The sequence below is a fragment of the Exophiala spinifera genome (assembly GCF_000836115.1).
Source record: "Exophiala spinifera strain CBS 89968 unplaced genomic scaffold supercont1.1, whole genome shotgun sequence".
Taxonomy (NCBI): Eukaryota; Fungi; Ascomycota; class Eurotiomycetes; order Chaetothyriales; family Herpotrichiellaceae; genus Exophiala; species Exophiala spinifera.
The window spans coordinates 2319704-2341129 of NW_015622513.1; the positions used below are offsets into that span (position 1 = coordinate 2319704).

General features: G+C 52.4%; 11 protein-coding genes across 11 annotated transcripts; 6 read left to right on the top strand and 5 right to left on the bottom strand.

The window, feature by feature from the left end:
• Positions 1-271: 271 nt before the first annotated feature.
• PV08_00864 (uncharacterized protein) lies at positions 272-1267 on the bottom strand (the record flags this gene model as incomplete). The annotated part of the gene is made up of 1 exon (XM_016375229.1): positions 272-1267. One exon carries the CDS (start codon positions 1265-1267, stop codon positions 272-274), a length of 996 nt encoding a protein of 331 aa, XP_016240505.1.
• A 513-nt stretch (positions 1268-1780) lies between these two features.
• PV08_00865 (uncharacterized protein) lies at positions 1781-2809 on the top strand (the record flags this gene model as incomplete). Its single annotated transcript, XM_016375230.1, has 1 exon — positions 1781-2809. One exon carries the CDS (start codon positions 1781-1783, stop codon positions 2807-2809), a length of 1029 nt encoding a protein of 342 aa, XP_016240506.1.
• Positions 2810-3600: 791 nt separating this feature from the next.
• On the top strand, positions 3601-5509 carry PV08_00866 (uncharacterized protein; the record flags this gene model as incomplete). The annotated part of the gene is made up of 2 exons (XM_016375231.1): positions 3601-4672; positions 4767-5509. The coding sequence occupies 2 exons, from the start codon at positions 3601-3603 to the stop codon at positions 5507-5509; spliced, it is 1815 nt and encodes a 604-aa protein (XP_016240507.1).
• Positions 5510-6183: 674 nt separating this feature from the next.
• Positions 6184-6953, top strand: PV08_00867 (uncharacterized protein; the record flags this gene model as incomplete). The annotated part of the gene is made up of 2 exons (XM_016375232.1): positions 6184-6257; positions 6407-6953. The coding sequence occupies 2 exons, from the start codon at positions 6184-6186 to the stop codon at positions 6951-6953; spliced, it is 621 nt and encodes a 206-aa protein (XP_016240508.1).
• Positions 6954-7398: 445 nt separating this feature from the next.
• On the bottom strand, positions 7399-8430 carry PV08_00868 (uncharacterized protein; the record flags this gene model as incomplete). Its single annotated transcript, XM_016375233.1, has 1 exon — positions 7399-8430. The coding sequence occupies one exon, from the start codon at positions 8428-8430 to the stop codon at positions 7399-7401; it is 1032 nt and encodes a 343-aa protein (XP_016240509.1).
• A 1266-nt stretch (positions 8431-9696) lies between these two features.
• PV08_00869 (uncharacterized protein) lies at positions 9697-11457 on the top strand (the record flags this gene model as incomplete). Its single annotated transcript, XM_016375234.1, has 1 exon — positions 9697-11457. The coding sequence occupies one exon, from the start codon at positions 9697-9699 to the stop codon at positions 11455-11457; it is 1761 nt and encodes a 586-aa protein (XP_016240510.1).
• Positions 11458-12656: 1199 nt separating this feature from the next.
• On the top strand, positions 12657-13148 carry PV08_00870 (uncharacterized protein; the record flags this gene model as incomplete). Its single annotated transcript, XM_016375235.1, has 1 exon — positions 12657-13148. The coding sequence occupies one exon, from the start codon at positions 12657-12659 to the stop codon at positions 13146-13148; it is 492 nt and encodes a 163-aa protein (XP_016240511.1).
• A 692-nt stretch (positions 13149-13840) lies between these two features.
• PV08_00871 (uncharacterized protein) lies at positions 13841-16439 on the bottom strand (the record flags this gene model as incomplete). The annotated part of the gene is made up of 9 exons (XM_016375236.1): positions 13841-14051; positions 14105-14222; positions 14375-14669; positions 14799-14936; positions 15092-15141; positions 15229-15768; positions 15836-15944; positions 15996-16118; positions 16167-16439. 9 exons carry the CDS (start codon positions 16437-16439, stop codon positions 13841-13843), a joined length of 1857 nt encoding a protein of 618 aa, XP_016240512.1.
• Positions 16440-17021: 582 nt separating this feature from the next.
• Positions 17022-18146, top strand: PV08_00872 (uncharacterized protein; the record flags this gene model as incomplete). Its single annotated transcript, XM_016375237.1, has 1 exon — positions 17022-18146. The coding sequence occupies one exon, from the start codon at positions 17022-17024 to the stop codon at positions 18144-18146; it is 1125 nt and encodes a 374-aa protein (XP_016240513.1).
• A 28-nt stretch (positions 18147-18174) lies between these two features.
• On the bottom strand, positions 18175-19145 carry PV08_00873 (uncharacterized protein; the record flags this gene model as incomplete). The annotated part of the gene is made up of 2 exons (XM_016375238.1): positions 18175-18869; positions 18932-19145. 2 exons carry the CDS (start codon positions 19143-19145, stop codon positions 18175-18177), a joined length of 909 nt encoding a protein of 302 aa, XP_016240514.1.
• A 778-nt stretch (positions 19146-19923) lies between these two features.
• On the bottom strand, positions 19924-20591 carry PV08_00874 (uncharacterized protein; the record flags this gene model as incomplete). The annotated part of the gene is made up of 3 exons (XM_016375239.1): positions 19924-20104; positions 20157-20308; positions 20412-20591. 3 exons carry the CDS (start codon positions 20589-20591, stop codon positions 19924-19926), a joined length of 513 nt encoding a protein of 170 aa, XP_016240515.1.
• Positions 20592-21426: the final 835 nt, after the last annotated feature.

A 21426-nucleotide genomic window follows, 5' to 3' on the forward strand; every position in this document is an offset into this window, starting at 1 on the left:
ATGTTGCGCAATATCATGACCAAAGTACTCTGGCTTCCCTGCTGGCCGCCGTGGTGGCCTGTGTAAATGACGCCGCTGACGGAATCAAGTACCTTGAGAAGGCACCAAGATGTAAGCGCCGGAGCCATGAGCTGGAAGTGCAAATGGAGGCCATGCCATGTTCAATCGGTAGTGGCGGTCCATCGCTGCAATGTTGGAAGCAGTGTCCGGTGAAGTATAGAAGTACCTTTTGAAATCACTGGTCTCTTTTTGGTAACCTTGTCCTTCCGGCCTACCCCTGCCCAGTTGTAAGAGTATCGCTGACTTCACTCTTTGACCTATCAGCATAAAGTTTTGCGCGCTGCTTTTCCCGGATCTCCTTGGTGCTGTTGATGTTGATCTTGCCGACTTGTACACTTTTCCACAGTTCTTTCGGACTCATGACACCTTCTCCTCCAAAAAGGCCAAAGTCAATGTCATGTCTGGTCGAATGTCGGAGAGCAAAAACAACACTGCTCCGGCCGTGCGGATTGCCGACGACTCTGTGGGCTCCGGTGTTGACAGTGTTGGACGAGAGAGCTTTCAGAGTCTCGCCGATCAATACCATGCCCTTGCCTGAACCCACAGGAGCATTCACCCATGCGGGGATATCTGTCGTCGACTGAAACCGATCCAACGCCTGCAAACCTTCACCATTCCCGACGCATAAGGTGAGCAATCCCAGATCGGAATGCTGGCCTGCGAAGCCGGTCGTAGGGAAGTACCGAAACAAACGCATCAAGGTGTGCGTCATGTCTTGTTCAGAGTTCGGCATTGTCAAGGTTCCGTCGAGGATATCGTTCCATACCGACAAGTCGAGATCACTTGCCCTAGAAATGTCGCACAGGATCCGGAACAAATAGAGTGCGGCCTCTCGCCATGCTTGGGCGACCTTTGCTTCAAGGGCTACCGCTGATGCTACTGCCAATGCTTCTGAAGCCGAACTGGCTGAGCTGGCATTGGAACCGCCGTGAACATGACATCGAAACGTGAGATACTCTTTTTCATTCGCGACAGGATAGTAGCCGAATTCGGTACCTAGCTTTTTCGGATACAACTCGGCTTTTGGCTGACTCGGGTCGTTGAAGAATTCGAGGGAGCTTTCAAAGACATCTTGCAGGCTGCGTGACAGTGAATCCGGCAGATCAACACAGAGCCAACCTTGGCGAGCCAAGATGATGAGCTGCTGATCCGACAAGAGCGGCGGAGGCCCTGCAGGTGGTGGCGCTAAGAAATCAGGTTCGTCCATTTGTGGTGATCCTGAACACCTTCATCGTCTCGAGAGTCGGGAGATATTGTTACATTGCCATGCAGATGTTCATTGGGAAGGGAAGGGAAGATATAGAAAGGACAGGCCACCCTTACCTAAGGTACCCTGACTTCATGGGTTGGTGCCTGTGGCGCTGACGCGGCTTTGGGGGCCACGAGCTTGTGATAAGCACCAGCCACTGTGGCGTTGAACCCTCCACCATGAATATAGTCAAGCCTCACCACGGTACAGTAACCCATTCGAGCCACTCCTTGAGTTCTCGGGAGTCGTACAGTAGAGAATCGAGGCCTCGTCAACCCCACAGTCGTCTCTCCATCCTCGCTTCGTCCAGGTCCGATTCTGCCCCACGAGCATGAACCCTTTCCCACCAGGAGCCATGTGCAGACACTACTTTAGCTCCTGGCATGCCTCTTCGATGGCCCTCGAGGGGCTCTTTTCCGCAAGCTTGAAGGATTTCTTAATTGGAATATCAGGTACCGGTGCGCGGACAAGATGAGTACTGACAAGCCCTACGTCCTGGTTACAGGCGCGACAGGATTCATCGGCGCTCATGTCGTCGACTTGCTGCTCGAACGCGGTTGCAGGGTCAGGGGAGCGGCGAGAAACATGGGCAAGGCGCAGCTAATGAAAGACGCTCGTCCGCAGTACGCAGACCAACTGGATTTCGTGCAAGTGGCAGATTTCGCGGGGTCGTCGTCGACGTCTTCCTTTACTGACGCGGTTAAGGGCATTGACGGTATCGTCCACCTCGCGAGCCCGCTGAGCTTCAAGCCCGGGGACAACGAGAAGGACGTGGTCCTCCCAGCCATCCAAGGAGTCAAGTCGGTGCTGCACGCCGCCGCCAGAGAACCATCAGTCAAACGCATCGTCATCACTTCGTCGTTTGCCGCAGTCATCGACGACGGCCGCAAGGAAGCTACAAAGTTCACGTACACAGGCAGAGACTGGAACCCACAGTCATACGACGAGAGCATTGATCCCACAACCAGTCCTGAAATGGCGTATCGAGGGTCCAAAAAGTTCGCGGAGCTGGAAGCCTGGAACTTCATCGACAGGGAAAAGCCCACGTTCGACATCGTCACGCTGTGTCCGCCCATGGTGTTCGGCCCGATGCGGCACCCAGTCACGACGCTATCGGACCTCAACGAGACAAGCGAGGCGCTGTGGAAGATCACAAGCGGTCAGGATATCCCCAGGGGTATCACATTCTACATCGACGTTCGGGATCTTGCCCTCGCGCACGTGGAAGCGCTGCTGCGACCGCAGTGTGGGAACAGGCGGTACACGATCGCGGCACCGGAGAGGTACACTTGCACCATGGCCGCGGACATCATCGCGGAAGAGTTCGATTGGGGTAGGGACCGAGTCGCAAAATACGATACACCCCAGGAGTTTGACGAGACGTGTACTCTCGACGGCGAGGAAGCTGCTAGAGACTTGGGCATCACGTATAGAAAGTTCCGCACTTCGGTCGTGGACTTTGTGAAGCAGGCGATTGAAATTGAGAAACGGGGCATGTAAATACTTTGTAATAGGCAGCACTTAGTATATGGTGTATAGTATATAGTACCTAGTACATAGTTCATAAGTACATAGCACGTCGCACATGGTACAAGCAGCAAGACATCCTAGGAGGTTAGTAAATATGGTGAATGGGATCAGTCCCAGGCAAGCTGTGTATTTACCCACCACGCATGTGGCACCCAGTCAGGTACAATATCTTAGCACCCTTTGCCTTCACAGAACAGAGAATCGTCTTCCTCATCTTGTTCACGCAGTAGGGAGGCCGTATCGCCTACTGACATGAGGGCAGTGACTCGCTGTTTGACGCGATGCTAACTTGTTAGTTGCGCCTTTGTAACTTTGTTTGTGGCGGAGATGGCAACCCACGGCACGGCTTGCCGTCCAACTAGCTCACCACCGGCCCTATCAGTGCGCTCAAGTCGACTCGATGCACGTCGGAAGCGAAGCCCCTGTCACTTATCAGCGAGTTCCGCCGTCACAGACCATCTCCGCATCGCTCTTACAAGAACTGATAGGGCGGGCAGACTTGTGAGATGCGAAAGCACCGACAAAGTGCATGTACCGTAAGGTAAGCAAGCGTCCCGGTCTCCCCCCTCCCCGAGGCAGGAGTTGGCGCTTTCAAGAAGTCGTGCATATCCGTGAAATGAATAAGTACATGCAAAGACACCTGGGTCTAGACATCTTTCGCGGGACGAACACGCAGCAATTTCCTTACTTACCATCACTCGACACCTCGTGTACTCCCAAGGGTAGAGTAGAGCAGACCCGAGCAGGGCAGAGCCACAAACATGTCGCCTCCTTCTGACAAATTGCTGCCCAGCGTGCACACAATCGATCCGTACAGACTATCCGACACTCGGCCCATCTTCTCTCACGTCGCGACATCGTCTGGACCTGCCCGCGTCGTTGCTACGGCGGGGCAAGTCGGGGCGGACGAGAATGGCAAAGTCCCCAAGGACATTGACGAGCAAATCGCCCTGGCCATGGCGAATCTAAGCCGGTGTCTCGAGGCCGCAGGGGCAAAGGTCACGGACGTGTACAAACTCGTCTACTACATTGTCGACTACGACCCGAACAACCGCCGACACACGAAACACGTCAAGGCGTTCTTGAATGGTCATCGACCGGCGACCACGCTGGTCCCCGTTCCCGCCCTCGCTTTCCCCGACTATAAGTTCGAGATCGAAGCGTATGCCGCGGTCCGCCAGGAGCCATTGCGGACGACGGAAGTGGTCATCGTCGGGGCTGGTCTGTCCGGGCTCAAAGCAGCCTACAACCTCCAAAAGGCCGGTGTTTCTTGCGTCGTCGTCGAAGCCAGAGACCGCGTCGGCGGCAAGACGTGGTCGGTCGATCCGCTGGGCCAGGGAAAGTTCCAGGATGTCGGGGCCGCTTGGATCAACGACACCAACCAGAGCGAGATCTACGCGCTCGCAAAGTCTCTGGGGTTGGAAATGGTGACACAGAGAACCGAGGGCAACATCATCCAGGAGGATATCGGCGGCGGCTTGGGGCTGTTCGAGTACGGTGGCACCCCCAAAGCCATGGCAGAACCTAACGGAGTCGAGAGTCTGGTGTACGTACGTGAATTGTTTGAGAAGTTGTGCCAGGAACTCGACATCCGCGACCCCGTCGGGACCGGTGCGAAGTACGACAAGATGACTCTGGAGGAGTGGTGCAAGAGCGTGACCGGGTCCGAAACGGCATTGGCCTCGGTGAAGCTGTGGACGCGAGCCATGTTGGGTCTTGAACCGGCCGAGATGAGCGCTCTGTACTTCTTGAACTACTGCAAGAGTGGCGGCGGCCTTTTGCTGATGAGATCGGACTTCAAGCATGGAGGACAGCATCTGAGATTCGTCAGGGGTATGTCTTTTTTCCTGACACAAACCAATGACCGTTTTTTGTTATGTATGGGACCACTGAAGCCCGTTGACTGACGATTGATTTTGCATTGCAGGAACACAATCGATGTCCATCGAACTGGCCAAGTTGCTCACACCCGGGTCTGTAGTTCTGGATTCCCCGGTCCGCCGCATTTTACAGACGCCCGAGGGCGTCTACGTGTCAGCTGGGCGAGGAGACTTCAAGTGTAAGCGGGTCATTGTTTCCGTCCCAACGCCTCTGTACAAGGAAATCACGTTCGAGCCACCTTTGCCCGAAGCCAAAGCCAAGCTCGGCGAGGGAAATGTCCTCGGATACACGCTGAAGGTCATGGTGGCGTACTCGGAACCCTGGTGGCGCACGTCAGGACTCTCGGGTGCCGTCATGTCGTTCAAGGGCCCGATCACGACGTGTCGAGACTCCAGCAACGATAAATACGGCTCGTACACGCTCACCTGCTTCTCGAATGGCGACTTTGGCCGAAAGATGTCTGTTCTCACCAAAGAGGAGAGACACAAGGCTGTCTTGGACCATCTCAAGAAAATGTTTGGACCGTACGTTGACAGCGTGCCGGAACCTCTTGTGGTGACGGAACATGAATGGGCAAAGGACCAGTGGGCTCAGGGATGCCCTTGTCCGGCTTCACCTCCTGGAATCATGACCAAGTATGATCATGCCTTGAGGTCGACCCACGGCAAGGTTCACTTCATTGGCACCGAGACGGCGTACGAGTGGAAGGGATATATGGACGGCGCGGTACGGTCGGGAGACAGGGGTGCAGAGGAGGTGCTGGCTGCGATGGGCAAGGCCAAGTTGTAGTTGTAACTCTTGTCGATGGATGAATCAATAGGTATATATCTACCCAGGAACTGAGATTGTCAGGAACATAAGCTGGCTCGTTCACGATGGTTGCTTGCCGCGTACTCGTGATAATTCGTACGGTATTGTAGATGTTGCTGGCAAGGGGTTGCTTACCACCGAGTCTGCTATGATTGGGTCTTGCCTCTACTTTTTCCCGTTAGGCGTGCTCCCAGTGGTTGGGCGCCTGGGCAGCGGGTCTTTTTTAGGTGGTTCTGCCCCTAACGTTGGTGGACTAAGGTAGTTTAGGGGATTTAACAGGGGGGCCGTGTTGATGTTCATCCCTCCTCGTCCTATCATCGACCTCTTAAATCGCGCCCCTGTCATCCTCGGACGGTACAGAAATCGTCCTCCCCGTCATTGTTTACTACCGGTACCTTTTTCTTAGGCGTCGCGCGCAAACCTCGATCGGACTCCGCATTAGTGCCAACCAGGCCGTGGCTCCTTTTTTCTAAATATACCCCGTACTGTACACATCAGCCTCACTTACCACCACGTATCCCATTCCCTATACTCCCTCTCACACGCCCACACACTACTAACAGAGACACTCGTTTCTTTCCTGCTTGACTCCGTATAATTCTCAGTCTTCGAGATTTGTCCCATAGTCCTTGCATTCTTCGTCAATCAGCACCATGGTCTACGCAACCACGCTCCAGAGCAAGTTCGCTCACAAGGTCGGTGAGCCCGTCCCTGAGTTCAACACCGAGTAAGTCACACCCATGTTCTCTGCACCATTCTCGCGTGAAAGAGCGTTCCAGACAAGGAATCGAAACATCTCACGACCCTTTCCGTCACCTTATACCCGAGAATACACGATGCGGGTTCCTCCAAGCTGACAGTTCGTGAACCGCGCAGCCACCCCGCCCATCCAGCCCTCGTCCACTTCCCCATTGCCTTCAACGTCCTCGCATGGGGTCTTGACATCCTCTATGCCCTGACGACGGTCTACGTTAAGCCCGAGTTCCTAACCAGCCGCTTCGGCTCGGCCTCGACCTTGCTCGACATCACGCGCCTGTCGTATTTCCTCCTGTGCGCCGGTCTGATCACCACCGTACCGGCCATCATGTCCGGAAACAAGCAGTTGATCGGGATGATCAGCAAGAACGGTGGGCCGTGGGAGAAGGACGCCCAGGGGAAGCAAAAGAGCACCATGGTGCCACGCATCAAGGCCGGTATCACACACGCCATCGTCAACGATGTCGTTTTCGTCGCGAACCTGTACAGCTGGTACCTTCGAAAGGACAAGGAGGCGGCACCGAACCCGGCAAAGATCCCCACGCAGACGAACATGCTCATCAGCGCCGTGTTGTTGCCACTGCTGCTGCTCGGCGCCAAGATTGGTGGCACGCTCGTGTACAACCACGGTGTTGGATTGCATTTGGGTAGAAAGAAGTTTGATTAGGAGGTTTCACTCGAATGCAGGATTGAGGTGTTCGAGACTTGATTTGGGGAAGGGGTCCCGAGCGAATCAACACCGAAACGGGTGAAGAGGGTGAAGAGTGTGCGATGTCGGTGCAGAGTGGCTGTACAGCTCTCAAGACATCGTTCGAAAAAGGGGGAAAGGGGGGAGAGCATTTGGTAGGTAGTAGCAATGGAAGATGGCGGAGGGCTCCCACAACCGTGGTCAAAGTGCCATTGGAAAGAGAGACGTGACAAAATTTATGGATGAACTAAAGATATTCTTTATTCGACCCATGTGTTTCATTGAGGATGTTTCAAGGGATATGCAATTCTAATCATGTCATGGGATCACATTTTATTTCCTCATCCCCCATTCTTCCCTTTCATATGGGGGAGAAAAACACTCCTACCCAAGGAATGTGCTTGGATAAGCGCTCAGGAACAAACTAATAATCCTTCAAGGGACACCCTTTCTCTACACTCTCGCTCGCAAACTTTTCCCTCACAATGTCCCTCGTCAGCTTCATGAGCTGCTCACCCAACTGCGCGTCTTGGGCCAACTCGCTCCCCGGCTCTGCAATAGCGGGCGGACAGATGTACTCTCCTGACTTTGTCGTCGCCGTCGCCGCGTACACCGTACTCACGCACCCCATCCAGATGTCCTTCTTGAAGGGCTTCATGGCTGTTGACATGGCGTACCCGGCCTTCGGGTACGGCTCGTGAATGTCGTCGACCGACATCTTGGTCTCCACGAAGCCAGGATGCGTCGCGTTGATGAGGATGTTGGGGTGTTCCTTGTGCAGATGCGCGTCCAGGTATCGAGCGTATAGAAGCGCCGCGAGTTTCGAACGGCCATACTGAACCTGTGGGCCGAGGTCGGTGTTGAGTTCGTCCAGGCTGGCAAACTTGGTGTCTTTGGGTGATATCTGGTGCGTGTTGGACGCTTGAATCTGAATCCGCACTGGACCCCCGCCGCTGGTCTGCTTGAGCAAAGGCAGAAGGTGCGACGTCAGCGTAACGTTCGCGATGTGGTTGATGGCCATGTGCCTGTCGATGCCGGAGTCCGTCAGCTGGTACGTCATGATTCCTCGCGCCGCGTTGAGACAGAGAATGTCAAGTCGGTCGGTTTGCTCGCGGACCTGCTTGGCCACTCCGGCCACAGCGACTATGTCGGACATGTCGCATTGGAGCCAGGTGATTTTGGACGAGTATTCGGCCCCGAGATTCGTCTTGACCTCTTCGACTGCCTTGTCGATTACGTCCTCGGATACGGAGACGATGAACACTCTGGAGATGTTGGATTTGAGCAGTGTGTACGCCGTCGCGAAGCCGATTCCCTCACTGCCGCCGGTAATCAGGGCTACTTTGCCCGTCTGGTCGGGAACGTCTTTGTTGATGTCGAACTGGTCTTTGGCGTCGGCGAGTTTGTGCGCGATGCCGCCCATGTTCTCCGCGATTGTGGATTTGATGGCGTCCATGATGGCTGCAGGGCGTGAAGAATTGACTCTGACGCCCGTGGAGAATGCACTGGGCGCTTGACGAAGGAAGAGTAGGCGTTGTGGCCGCAAGTCTAGACGCCGGGGTGAGTACGGGTGAGTATGAATGTTCAGCCTGGTCGGCAACACTTGACACGAAACACCGTTGATATAACGCACACCGCGTGCAGGGGAGATCATACCAGGTAGATAATGATCGGAGATTCATGTCTTCACTGTGCAGGAAATGCATCCTCTTGGATCCAGGGAGAGCCTCGCTTGTTTACCTTTCGTCACCAGGGCTCGCTGCGCTGGTCCTTCATTTGGAGTATCAACAGTCACGTCACGACAAAGCGTCCACCCCTCGTCTGTAAGATCTTGACGATGTGGAAGTAAGATCCGAGAGGCGTGACTGGTGCGGCGACATAGTCCAGGTTTGATTGAGCGGATCATGGAGTCCAGTCATGATGTCGAGGCCCATAGCAGAGAGGATGGGTAATTGGGAATCCATCATTGGGCATTCCGTCGACAACCACGTTAACAGATCATCACCAGCGAGATACCCAGGAGTTCAGATTCGAACATTATCGTCACTGCTGCTGTTGCCCAGTGATGTCATGCAGTAACTTATCTTGATTCAATCTTCCACGATTCAGTCCGGGTCATGAACGACTTGCAAGGCGCTGTAGTGGTGATAGATCCCAGGGTACAGACCTGCCCGGTACAAATACTTGTAGCCCTGAAGTCCCTTTTGAGGTACGCACTATTCTGTCAAGGCAAAGGTGAGGCCGAAGCTTCTGGCAGCAATGATGGCCCGATATCGTAGACACAGCTATTCCCCTCGCCTGCAGACCAAATTGTCACTGTCAGACGAGCTCATCAAAAGCTGTAGACGCCAACCGGACTCCGGACTGACTTGGTATTTTTTTGGTCAGACAGCCGAGGCCGCTCGGCAACGTCAATGACTTAGTAAGTTCGGGGACAATCAAAGTCCTGATGTGACTGTCCAGCATCTCAGCATCTCCTCGATGATATGGCGACATCGCCGTTATCTAGCGGCTCGCCTCGGCGACAGCAGATGCATTCTTGTGACACATGCAGACGTCGAAAGATCCGCTGTGACTCGGTTCGAGGGACTTCGGTAAACCAAGAGCCATGCAGCGCCTGTAAACGAGCCGCGATCGAGTGCAGGTAAAGCGCAATTCTTCTACAACGCAGTCACTCAGTTGATTGCTGATGGCTACTGACCATATCCTTCTCAGGTTTACGATGGCCTGGAAACGACCGATCCGGCGAAGGATGGACGCTTCAACTCGCCCCAACACCCATGATGTGACAGAATCGGTCCTCCACACGAGTACACGCTCGGCGCACAAGGCTCGAGACGAGGATGAATCAACACATGAGTCTCAAGAAGGCCTTGACAGTGAAGCATTGGCCTCCCAAGGACTAGCCCGGACGAGCCTGTCCCAGTTCTTCCAGCATGGGCTACCCTCTTCAAAATGGGACGTTTTCAATACGCTTGATCGAATGAGAATAGTCTATATTGGGACAAAGGTGTCCAACCTGAGTCACCTCATTAGCCTGGACCAGTCTTCCAGGCCATTCTTGGTATATCCACATCCTGAAATCCATCCTTCACCGTCACTTACGAGCCGAACATACACCCCGTCTGCTGCTCAAGATAGTGCCCAGGACATTTATGCCCCCTTCAGCAAAGAGCTGAGAGGTGAGTTGATCGAGTCCTTCTTCAGTAAGGTCCATCCGATTTTTCCCGTTGTTGACGAGCAGTCGTTTCGTTCCAAATACGACCTGGCACAGGATGAAAGACCTCTTCTGCTTCTCTACGCCATCATGCTCGTCGGTGCTCACGTATCCCAAGATGCCAAGGTCAAAAGATCGAGATGCACCTTCAAGTCACTCCTCTTCAAACGGGGAAAGTGGCTCTTTGACATGCGTCACGAGAATGACAGACAGCACCTCGTCGCCGCTGCATTACTGTTCACATGGCATCTCGAGAATGCAGATACTGTCAGTATGAACGCATACTACTGGTCCGGGGTTGCTTGTCGTACAGCTTACGGCATAGGTATGCACCGCAATATTCTGGCGGAACCAGACACACCAGACCGGATGCCATGGAGGGACCGACGCCTCTACCGTCGTACGTGGTGGACGTTGTTTCAGGTTGAGGTTATGTCAGCACTGGAACATGGCCGTCCATCCATGATACGCCTAGAAGATTTTGACCAGGGCCCGCTTGATGCGAGAGACTTCGATGAAATCCAGGGCTCCCAGGATACTCTCGCCACGCACATCCATTACTGTGCAAGGAATATCGAATTATGTTATATCGTGGTGGACTTGCTGCGGCTGACGTCGCCAGGTATCCTCAAAAGGGATTCTCAATTAGACCTGGAAACTTTCCAAACGAGACTCGCAAACTGGGCCATAGGTCTTCCAATGACCACTGACTTTTGGTCGTTACAACTGCAGCTTCATTATCACTGTGTTGTCCTACATCTGTTCCGCTTGCATAGCAGAAGTGGAGATTTCGGACTGGGCTCCATCAACAGTGTCGAATTGTGCAGCGGTGCGACTCGTGCCATTCTATCTGTTTTTGAGACGATGGCGGCCACTGATGTTCTGAATCAGTGCTATTCGACCAGTGTCATGGCTTTGACAGCGGCAGCCATCTACCTGTCCAAGGAGATACAGCGGTCCATCACCAACGGAGCCGTACTGGTGGCATTAAATCACGTCAGAGATCTCGAGCGAGTCTTTCCTATTGCGACTGCATTGTCAGAATACTGGCCTAATGCTGATGGGCTACTGAAATTGTTCACCAACCTTGCCGACAAGTTCAAAATTCTCATATCAGACCAGCAGCAGCCACCCGCTCAGCAGGAAGGTTTTGATATCAATGCTCTGAACGAGATCAACTGGGAAGATATCTTTGCCTATTCCCATCATCACCAGTCCATCAGCACAGATGACTGGATGAATACTTGGCCTGGTCTTGAAAAGTGAAATCTCAAGATGGGTGTCCGGAATGGTATTCTCCGCTTGACGCGAGTTTCACCCCATCGTGGGCAAGCGCTCCTTTCCCGAGGCATGAAGCTTTACTCCCCATTCGGCCTAGAAATGATCGACATTTTAACTTCTTGATCTACGCAGGCTGAAGTCAGCCTTGACTACACCCTTGTCCGGTATGAGAAATCACGCATAGGAATTGGGCACACGTGGAGCGGACCAATTACACAACAGTTTTCCTCCCGAACTATTTACCTTTGCCTTGTAAAAGTCTACTCTTAGGTTTTTCACGTCCGACTCATACTATGTACCATTCATTCCTTGTGAACAGGAGACCTCCCAACAGGCCATATCCACCAGAAACCACATCCAATATGAAGGCAAAACGGATTCACCACGGTCCGCACTTTGCTTTGGCAAAGCATTACTCTCAACTCCACAACCCACATCATTAACCCACAGCCACAGGTTACTACCGGCTCAGCAGTCTCGTAAGGCATCCTTGATTCAACCAAGATTTCATCTCCAACTGTACACTTGGATCAAGCGTATTTTGCCTTTCAAGAAAACTGCAGCAGACCTTCAGATCCACCCACACCTCGTCCACCGCGGTTTGCTTCACACGTATAAAGCGACCGAATCACCCCTGTCGCATTCACACTTTCCTCCCATCGCGCGACTATACTTCTATCACGCAAGCAGACAACAAGCAATCTGCCCTGCCTATCATGCATCCTCTTGTGTTGCTAAATATTCTTCTCTTTGTCTGCTTCTCTCTGACGGTCCGTCCTGTGGAATCCAAGTGCTGTCGGCGGACTACCCTCCTCGGAAGATGTGGCGATAATTCTAAAGGGACACCTTGTTGCGGATACGATAAATGTAATGCGTTCTGCTGTAAATGTAAAGGAGGTCAGCGTCACTCTTATTCTCTCCTTTCTCATATTGTGTTGCTATTTACCAGTTTTCCATGTCGGAGGATGGATTTTCCGAAAGCTTTTTGGCCGCTTTTCGGCCACTTTAACAGTTTTACAATCTTGTACTCCGCACCAGCATCATCGTTACTGACATGTACGTTATTGGGATCTCTCTTGACAGTCCGCGTCATCTTTCAGCCGATTGCGGTCTCCGCGACGCCTCAGTGGAGCTTTACCAGTACCATCACCGCGCCAGGAGGAACCACATGGACATGCCGTGCTATGCACATCACCACATGGGAACCACTTCCTCCGTCGCCAGCCCCAACAGCCGAATCCTTCGCATACACCACGTCTACAAACCCTGAGGACGCCAGTGACTCACCTATCTTTGACGCTATAGAGTTACCACGTACGTCAAGTGACTTTGGTGATGTTAATGATTTCATCAAGGCCATAGCAACGCCCGCCCCGACGACTTTCGCGAAGATTGTGGCTCCAAGACTGGAATCTGCTCAGCTCCACGAGATGGATGATGATGAGAGCTCCACGGAGATATTCGACGACCTCAGTGCCGGACTCATCGTCAATGGGACCAGAGTCGTCTCCAAGGACCAGTACTTGGGCCATTTCGGCCTCTCGAAGCTACATGCCAGGACCGTAGAAGGACAAAGTATCCTTCAAAAATTCTTGTGGCATGATCGAAACGGTGATGGATACTTGGATGCGGACGAGATGATGGCGAGGTGCGATGAGAATGGTTGCGAGGATTAGGGGGGTTGATGAGTGTGACGAGTGTGTTGTGGTGGTTGATGGCCAAGATTTGGTGAGGTTCACGACTTTGGTTACGATGGACCAAGGTTCATGATTACGACCTTGGTTACTATGGTTAGGACTGATGAATATGGAGGTCGCATGGCCGTGAAACTGTTGGAAAGCAGATAACAACGGCTCCTTCTTGCCCTGGGGTTGAATGCAGATGTTGGCTCCGAGGAGGTATCCTTTTCACGGATCCTGGAATACGGGAGTTCTAGGGGACCATGCAATTTCATACGACGACACGACGACACGACTCGAAATGGCCGTTCAATACTCAGATTCGTGCAGGCAAGAACGGCAATGGTAGCATTACCTAAAGTAATAACTTCTTCTCGGAGAAATTGAAAAGCTTCAGACGCGTACTTATTGTCATTTGTAAAGTGGTCCACCATTTCCCTGATTCCTAGACCCACTGGAAGTATCACAGCCACCGTAAGATCACAAGTTCACTAGGTATGATACGAGTCCAACTAGCTCGATTATCCCAATCAAGAGCTGACTAACTCATGGAACAACGTCAGGAGTATCTATCAGCTTATGTAGGCAAGTGAGCAGTGTCTTCTTCGGGCCACTGAGATGCACAACAAGCATTGCCTCGCAGAACAGGGAAATGAGCGACTGAGTGACTGAGACGGATTTGAATGTATTCATGAATCATATACGCTCTGGAGCCATCTATTCTCCTCCTCCTCCTCCTCTTCCTCTTCTTCTTCTTCTTCCTCTTCTTCTTCTTCTTCCTCTTCTTCTTCTTCGTCTTCGTCTTCTTCGTCTTCGTCTTCTTCGTCTTCGTCTTCTTCGTCTTCGTCTTCTTCGTCTTCGTCTTCTTCGTCTTCGTCTTCTTCGTCTTCGTAAATGTAACTATCCACCTCTTCTTGATAAAATGCAAGTTGGCTAGTCGAGACTAGACTCACGCATCGGCATTGCATATCCCATCTATAGTCTCCGCGACAGATATGAGCTCCTCATCCATGAATTGCGGCTTGACGATTTGAATTGTCAATGGCTGATTCTTCCACAGCTCAGGATCATCTGTGAGGTTACAAAACGTCGAATTAGCATCGCCGCGACCATGTGTCTCCCGTAACTTCTGCACGGCTTCCCGCGAGACCTGATGAGGTGAGGAAAACCTGGAGGCGCGAGGACTCTGCAGTTCAGCCTTAGGGGGGTGCAGGGCAGCTCACAAATTTCCCAGTTCATCCTATCAAACACGTTATCCTTTGGCGTGTAATTCGTGTCCTTGACGTCCTTTTCCGGATCGACACGCATGTTTTTCAACGGCATCACGACGCTAGGGTAGTCCAACAAGTTCCAGAGACTGAAGTATCCCCACCATACAGGGTGGCCGTGGGGGAAACTGGCCGAAGGTGCGCAAGGGGCGATGAGTGCGTCGATGGGACGAGAGGTGCTGGTGCGCGCGCTCGTTTCGTGCCATGCGCGTGTGAAGTCGTAGCGGCATTCGGCGAGTTTGGTGTTGAGCTTTTACCGGTACGAGAAAAAAGGGAGTCGCGTGTCAGTCAAGGACTCAAAGATGTGTCAAGCTGGGGCATGAAAGATTCCCCTTTCCAGGGCGTTCACAAAAGCGGAGCAGGGGCATTCAATATTTACCTTGAACAGCTCCGGTACCGTTAGTGGTTTGATCCTGAAAAAGTCCAAGTACCATTGGAACGTCGGGTAGATGGGTTCGCCTGACGATTTGACAAGGTCGATTGTCTCCCTTGCGCCAGTTTGGAACCAAAGTTGCCACTGTAAGTCGCGCCCACCCACACTTGTCAGTTGGACAGAACGCAGACAGAGGACGCGGGGCTGAGGTGTGTATAGAAGAATAGACGTGTTGGCGGAGAAGTGGGCATGAATTGTGAGTGTGTGAGTCGGTCACCAGAGTCTGCAAGTATACGTACTGTTGCATGTGCGATTTCCCAGCAGTCAAAAGGAGGTTTGAATTCGAGTACTACACAGCAGAAGAGAGTCAGCGTATCAACAACTACGCAACGCGTAGAATGGACTTTATGAGATAGCAGATAGGATGACAACATACCTTCATGCCCAGCGCTTCTTAACTTCGCCGCAGTTTCCTGCAGTGCACGAGCAATGGGTGGATGAGGAGTGACACAGTCGTCTGTTGTCATTAGCCCGAACGAGAGTTTACCTTGCTTAGCTTCGATTTGCTTCCATGGCATGGACACTGCCGTTGCCTCGAAAGGGAGACCGTGGTGTGTCAGTAATATCTCAGTGACGAGTTTCAAATCCGACATGCTATGGCAGTTTGGCCCACATGACACCTTGATGGAGATCTGTCCTGGAGCGGCTGTGCCCATGCCTCGTTTCGCGGTGCGTTCAGCCGTAGGTCGTATGGCGTACAGCCCGTTGAATGTCCCCGGAGCACGAATGCTTCCGCCGATATCCGTTGAGGGACAAAACGGTGCACCGCGCATGGCGACGAGGGCACCGTCACCGCCGGATGATCCGCCAGCCGAAAAGTTCGTGTTGAAGGGGTTCTTTGTCCGGCCCCAGAGGTTGCTCCAGGTTTCGAGAAACATGCCGGTCTGGGGCATTGCGGTGCGAACGAAGAAGACGGCTGAGACATAATCATTGAGATGGCCCCTGGGGAGGCGAGGACGGAGAGTGTTGAGACACATACGTACCACCTGCATTTCGGAGAATCTGGACGACCGAGGCGTCTGTTGTACACTCATTATCGTGCCATGCGACATAGCCCATGGTCAATCTTTTGCCTTTCATGTGAAAAATGTCCTAGTAGCCATCAGGACAGTAGCTGGGCTGCTAGTATGGTGTCTTTCAAACCTTGATGCCAACAGGTAGTCCATGTAAAGGACCCACTGGCTTTCCTGTCTTTGAAAGAATGTCATCCAGCTCTCTGGCGCGCGCCATGGCTTCTTCCGAGAAGAATGCTGTGAGACAATTCACCTGCAAATGGTCATTTTCTGGATACAAAAGAGAGATCAAAAGCCATACACATTGATGCGCAATAGCTGCTCGGGCACAAAAAGCCTCAGTAACTTCGACTGATAATAATGTCCCATTACGCAACTTGGGAAGCAATTCGCTGGCTGTTTGCTCGGTGATCTCGAGCTGCTTCTCGGTTAGTAACCCGCAGGTGCGTGGTATCGAGCGGACGTCTGTTATTCCTGCATTGACGGGGCCAGGTAGACGCCATTTTGGAGGGATAGAAGCGAGTAGAGATTTCTGGGCTTCTGTAGCGATGGTCTCCCAGGTGCTTGCGGCCATTATCGCTTGTTTGGATAACGGATCACTATCACACAAAGCATAAAACCCAAGGTTGCTGGAAAGTTTGTTCGATCACTATCAAGCATAGATACTGTGCCAATCTGGCAAAAAGCCGGGGTGTATTGTACAGCCAGACGACTATGCTGAGCGATGCGTATGTACGTCGTACTCGTAGATGCTGACCGGCTCCCCTATCAATGGGTATCGGCACTCGTTCATTTCCGCTTCGGAACTCAGGGCCAGGCCGTGTGACTTCATCTCGATGCCGCAGTGAAGGCGGAGACAATCCATAGACATCAGAGCATGCTTCAGCGTCCAGCAGTAGTCAAGGTCGAAGACGCAGCGTTATCAGGTGCACGCGAACCTAGGTTGAGATGCCAGCTGCTGTGTTGACGGTTCAACAGCCTCGTGCGTCTCACCGGCTTCGGCGAGGCTGCCGGATGATTTTATATCCGGAGTTTATCCGACGCCGCAGAAATTCATGCGGTGCGACTTCTCCAGAGTGTGCGGTCTTCGCCAGCAATATAGATCTTAGATGTCGAAAAACTGGTCTCTACTCGGCCATATCACAACGGGCCAGACATGAGTGTGTCCAATAATGGCAGTCTCGCTGCCGTTTTGCAGACTTCCATCTCACTCTGTGAACGTTTCGCGGCGTCTCTTGCGCCAAACGCTGCGATCGACTTGCCTCCCACGAACCCAGACTCACCATCCCCGCTCATTCTAGCTGATGCAGCCGCTGCGTCTCTAAAATCACAAGTCACCAAGCTATCCTTGCTGGCTATTACAACTCCATTCACGGCTTCGGCTATCACGACCTGCCTCAAACCACTGAACGAGTCAATCCTGACGTCCCTCGTAACGGCGGCGCTTCTGACCACGGCCGAGTTGTTTACAGCTTCGTTTTCTGGCGAGTGTCGTTCTCTGGCCGCGACTACTCTCCTGGATACTCAAGGACTGCTGCAATTGATAGCAACGCGAAGTACAGAGGGGAAACCAAAGACAGAACTATCTGGAGTGCGAAAGAAGGCTTTCACCGAGGCCACTGGACGCATCTGGGATGATTGTGACAAGTTAGTACCCCTAGCGAAGGAAGGCGTGCCTGGCTATGTGGTCAGAAAGTCCAAGGAATGGCTTGACTTGATGAAGGATGCGGTAAGAGAGTTCGAAGAATGGGATCCGGCAGAGAATATTGATGATGATGACCCCTTTGGCGAGCAGCTGAGCGACGACGACGAGGAGGAGAACCTGGAGGAGGGTAGCGACACTGACAGAATTGCTATCTCTGCCGGGGTCAAAGAGCAAGCGCTCAAGGTTCTCAACCGTATCCCTCAAAGCATTCACGTCGTTATCAAACAAAGGCTCGAGAAAATGGACCTGTCGAAACAAGCGTCAAGGTCTCAGATCAAACAATTGGACACGATACTCAAGCGGAGCCGTCATGTCTCTGAATTAATCGACGAGTCGGCAGAGGGTATGTACCTGGGAGACCCTGAAATCTGCTTAAAAAAGGCAGGCGAGGCTCGTGCTGTGACGATAGAAGTTGTCGAATCGGTATTACAACCAATCACTCAAAAACAAAATGCCGCTTCAAATCAGTCTAAAGAGGACAAGTACATCCAACGAGCGTTGGAATGGATACAACAGGTTGATCCTGCGAATTTCGCACCGTCCACCTTGTCAGGTTCACACAATCGAAATCCTTGAACACTATGCATGCTGTCCAGTCTGCATCTTATACTTGGTTTGCCTGTACTGGTGTCCAGGTCGCCTTCTCAATACGGAGTCCTCTTTGGACCCAGAGGATTGTCAGCCACGTCCCGACCAAAGCCCACAACGAAGGCACACCCCAACCTAAGCTCCATGCGACATGATCGCTGACGAACCATATGACTGTTGCCAGAGCTGCTCCAATCACCACTGCTGAAATTGACCAAAACCAAAGCACCTCCATGAGCAAGGTGCGGAACTGCGGAGACGCGTTGTACCTCGCTAGAGCTGCTTTGCGATATTTTTTGCCGCCCCTGCCATCCACAGCACAAATATCCTCCATGAAAACGAAGGTCAGTGGTGGACATACGGTATTCCTGACGTGGGAGCTGAGTCGGAAATGCATCAGTCTCCACCGCCGCTGCGCAGCTACACCGTTAACGATAAACATTAAGCCCAAATTAATCATACCAACAGGCATCGGCAATGACAGTGCCTTGACCGATGGGTTATGTGGAATGCTGAAGATGATCAAGATGATGGTCATAACCGTGAAAGGAGTAAGCAGCACATATTGGGTCGCATCGAAACCCCTGAAGTATTGGCTGCCATATAATGGCCGAAAGTCGTCGCCGTACCGCATAATGCGCCAGGATCGCAACCCGAATTCATAGCCGCTCACAAATCCGAACAAGCTGGTTATGATTGCAAAAATGAGACCTAGTGGCGTGCGTTAGGACTCTGGTTTGTGACCACCATGTATCAAGATATGACGCACTTACCCATTCGCAAATTCGATCCATAGATCAAACCATAGTACAGGCCGATCGGGAGAAAGCAGCACTCCGCTAGTGCCAGGAAGACAAATATACTTATTGATATCTTGTGGTCGCGAAGGTCGAATGGCAATGGCGGAGGAGCGTCTAGACGTCGTCTTCTGTCACCGTGTGCCAAGGACTTGAACTTCTCAGACTTGAGGCCTAGAGGGCGAACCATGGCCGAGTCACTTGAGCTCGCCGAAGGGTTGCTGCTATCCACGGTCGAAACATGCTGCAGCGTATCAATGTGCCTGACAGGTTGTCCATGGTCAGAAGGTCTTGACCGTCTCGTCTGACGTACAGATGCTCTGCTAGGTTTTGCAACCACACTCTCTGTTGCGGTCATCGCTGTCTTCGGGATACAATGTAGGAGAGAAGGAGACGAAATATTTACTGGGGCAAGTGAGTGTATGCATGGTTTCGGGTAGACTGTCACTTGGGTGGTGGAATTACGTTCTAGAATCTCGGCCGACGCAAGAAGCACATCAGAGGATCATCACTTTATCGATTGTGACAGTACGACGTGCGCAACTTGCGAAACTTTGCTACTCTTGGTGCCGCCAAAACCTGGAATCGTGGAGTACTCAATCCTGGCATGGAGACATCTCGACGTCATGACAGCCTTGTCAGTCTGAAGAACCAACCAGTCGATGGCTCACGGTCTCATATCACTTATGTCAGCGCCACGAATGGGCCAGCTGCCGAGGTGTACAAGGCTGAAGTAAGGCTGGGGCCATGGTCAACAAATGGATTCTCAGTGGGCCCCTACCCTCTCGTTCTCTTGCGTGCAACATGAAGGGCATTTGTTATCGCGAGCAGCCCGTATTGCTAAACCCGTCCCAGCCTGACCACACTGTTTCTCCTTTCCGGATCGAAACACCCGACAAATCACCCACACATCGCCTACACCACTTGCTTACCAAATAACCCGCGGTGATCGTTAGGGCGAATGGAGTTTACACGACACGTCGAGTCTTGCCAGTCTCAACTTCATATATCCACCCGCTGATTGCCACATTGTTCGGCACGAGTTTTGCATCCTGCAAGTACTTGACGTCTTTCTTCACCTCCTCCTCCAGATCTGAAAACGGCAGAAAATCCAAGTTACGGGTTTTGAGCTCGTCCACGGCCTCGGAACTGCAGGTCTGTCAGTATGTCTTCTCGCATGTGATGGCGCCATGCTGCATACCCAAGGTTGGTTTCGACTAAACCATACGCGTCCGAGTTACTGAACGTCAACATGCCGCATCCGGTATGTTTGACTAGAACTATTTCGTGAGTTCCCAGAAGTTGCTCGGAGATGATGATGCTACGAAGCGCATCAGGGGCTGAAGCTCCAGCCTAGCAATGTGATGTATGTTAGCGTACAAGGCTCTTGGAACTGTTGGCGTTCAAGAAAAACCAGTACGACGTCGGGAGATGTTGTAAGGAAGTCTAGTCTCACATTTCGAATAACATGAGCATCGCCCAATTCGATCCCAAATGCTTGTGCAGGGTCGATGCGAGCGTCCATGCACGTCAGAACGAGATACTTCTTTGCCGGTGGAAGGGCGAGATGTCCCTTGGTGAAAGAGGACGAGTACTTTTCGGAGGCGGCCTCGACGTTCTTCTGAATTGCGGACATGTTGATTGCGGCTTGGAGATGTTCTTGTCTTTCCTCTACAGGTCTCTGTCGCGTAGTAGCAAGATATATATGAATGGCCCGTGGTGTGTTTGAGATTACTCTTCTGGTATCACTGAACAATCACAATATCACTCAACTTTTGCATCTCTCGCATCATCAGCAGCAGCAGCAGCAACAGAAGCATCATCAGCATCATCCTCATGAAGCCGGGTCAGTGACAGAGCTCATCCTGTCGTGCATTGGCTTGGTCTCGTCTTGAGGCGATGGCGTGCTTACACTGGCCGATTAGTCAACCCGGCCTCTGCGACGTGCCGTTCAGTAAACATGCGGGGAACATTTTCCATTCCCCGATACGAGGCTCAGCTGAGGAAATTCGACCATCGCAGACGGCTGAATTGACTGATGCAAGCGTTGGCTGTGAAAGCCTGGGCACAGGGAACCATTGCCTTCTCCCAGCATACATTACACTGGGGCCTGGTCGTATCAAAACAGGATCAATCTGATGATGCTCCCGGTCACTTTGCGAGACGGGTCGGTTTCCTCAATATTTGAAATACAGCCTGCAGCCTAAGCGACTCGGTGACTTTCCCAGGGGCTATCAGGCTGTCGAGAGGTATCAGCGAGAGCCTTTTCTCGTGAAAGTCCTCGACAAGTGACGGACTGAGACACGCAGAACGTCCGTCGCAGTGTGCGTACATATCCCTCTATTGCTAAGACAGAGATCTCTTGCAGGCCGGATTGAGGTTTAGTCCAGACGAGAGGGTCTGATATCCAAACGAGAGGGTCTGATATCCAAACGAGAGGGTCTGATATCCAAACGAGAGGGTCTGATATC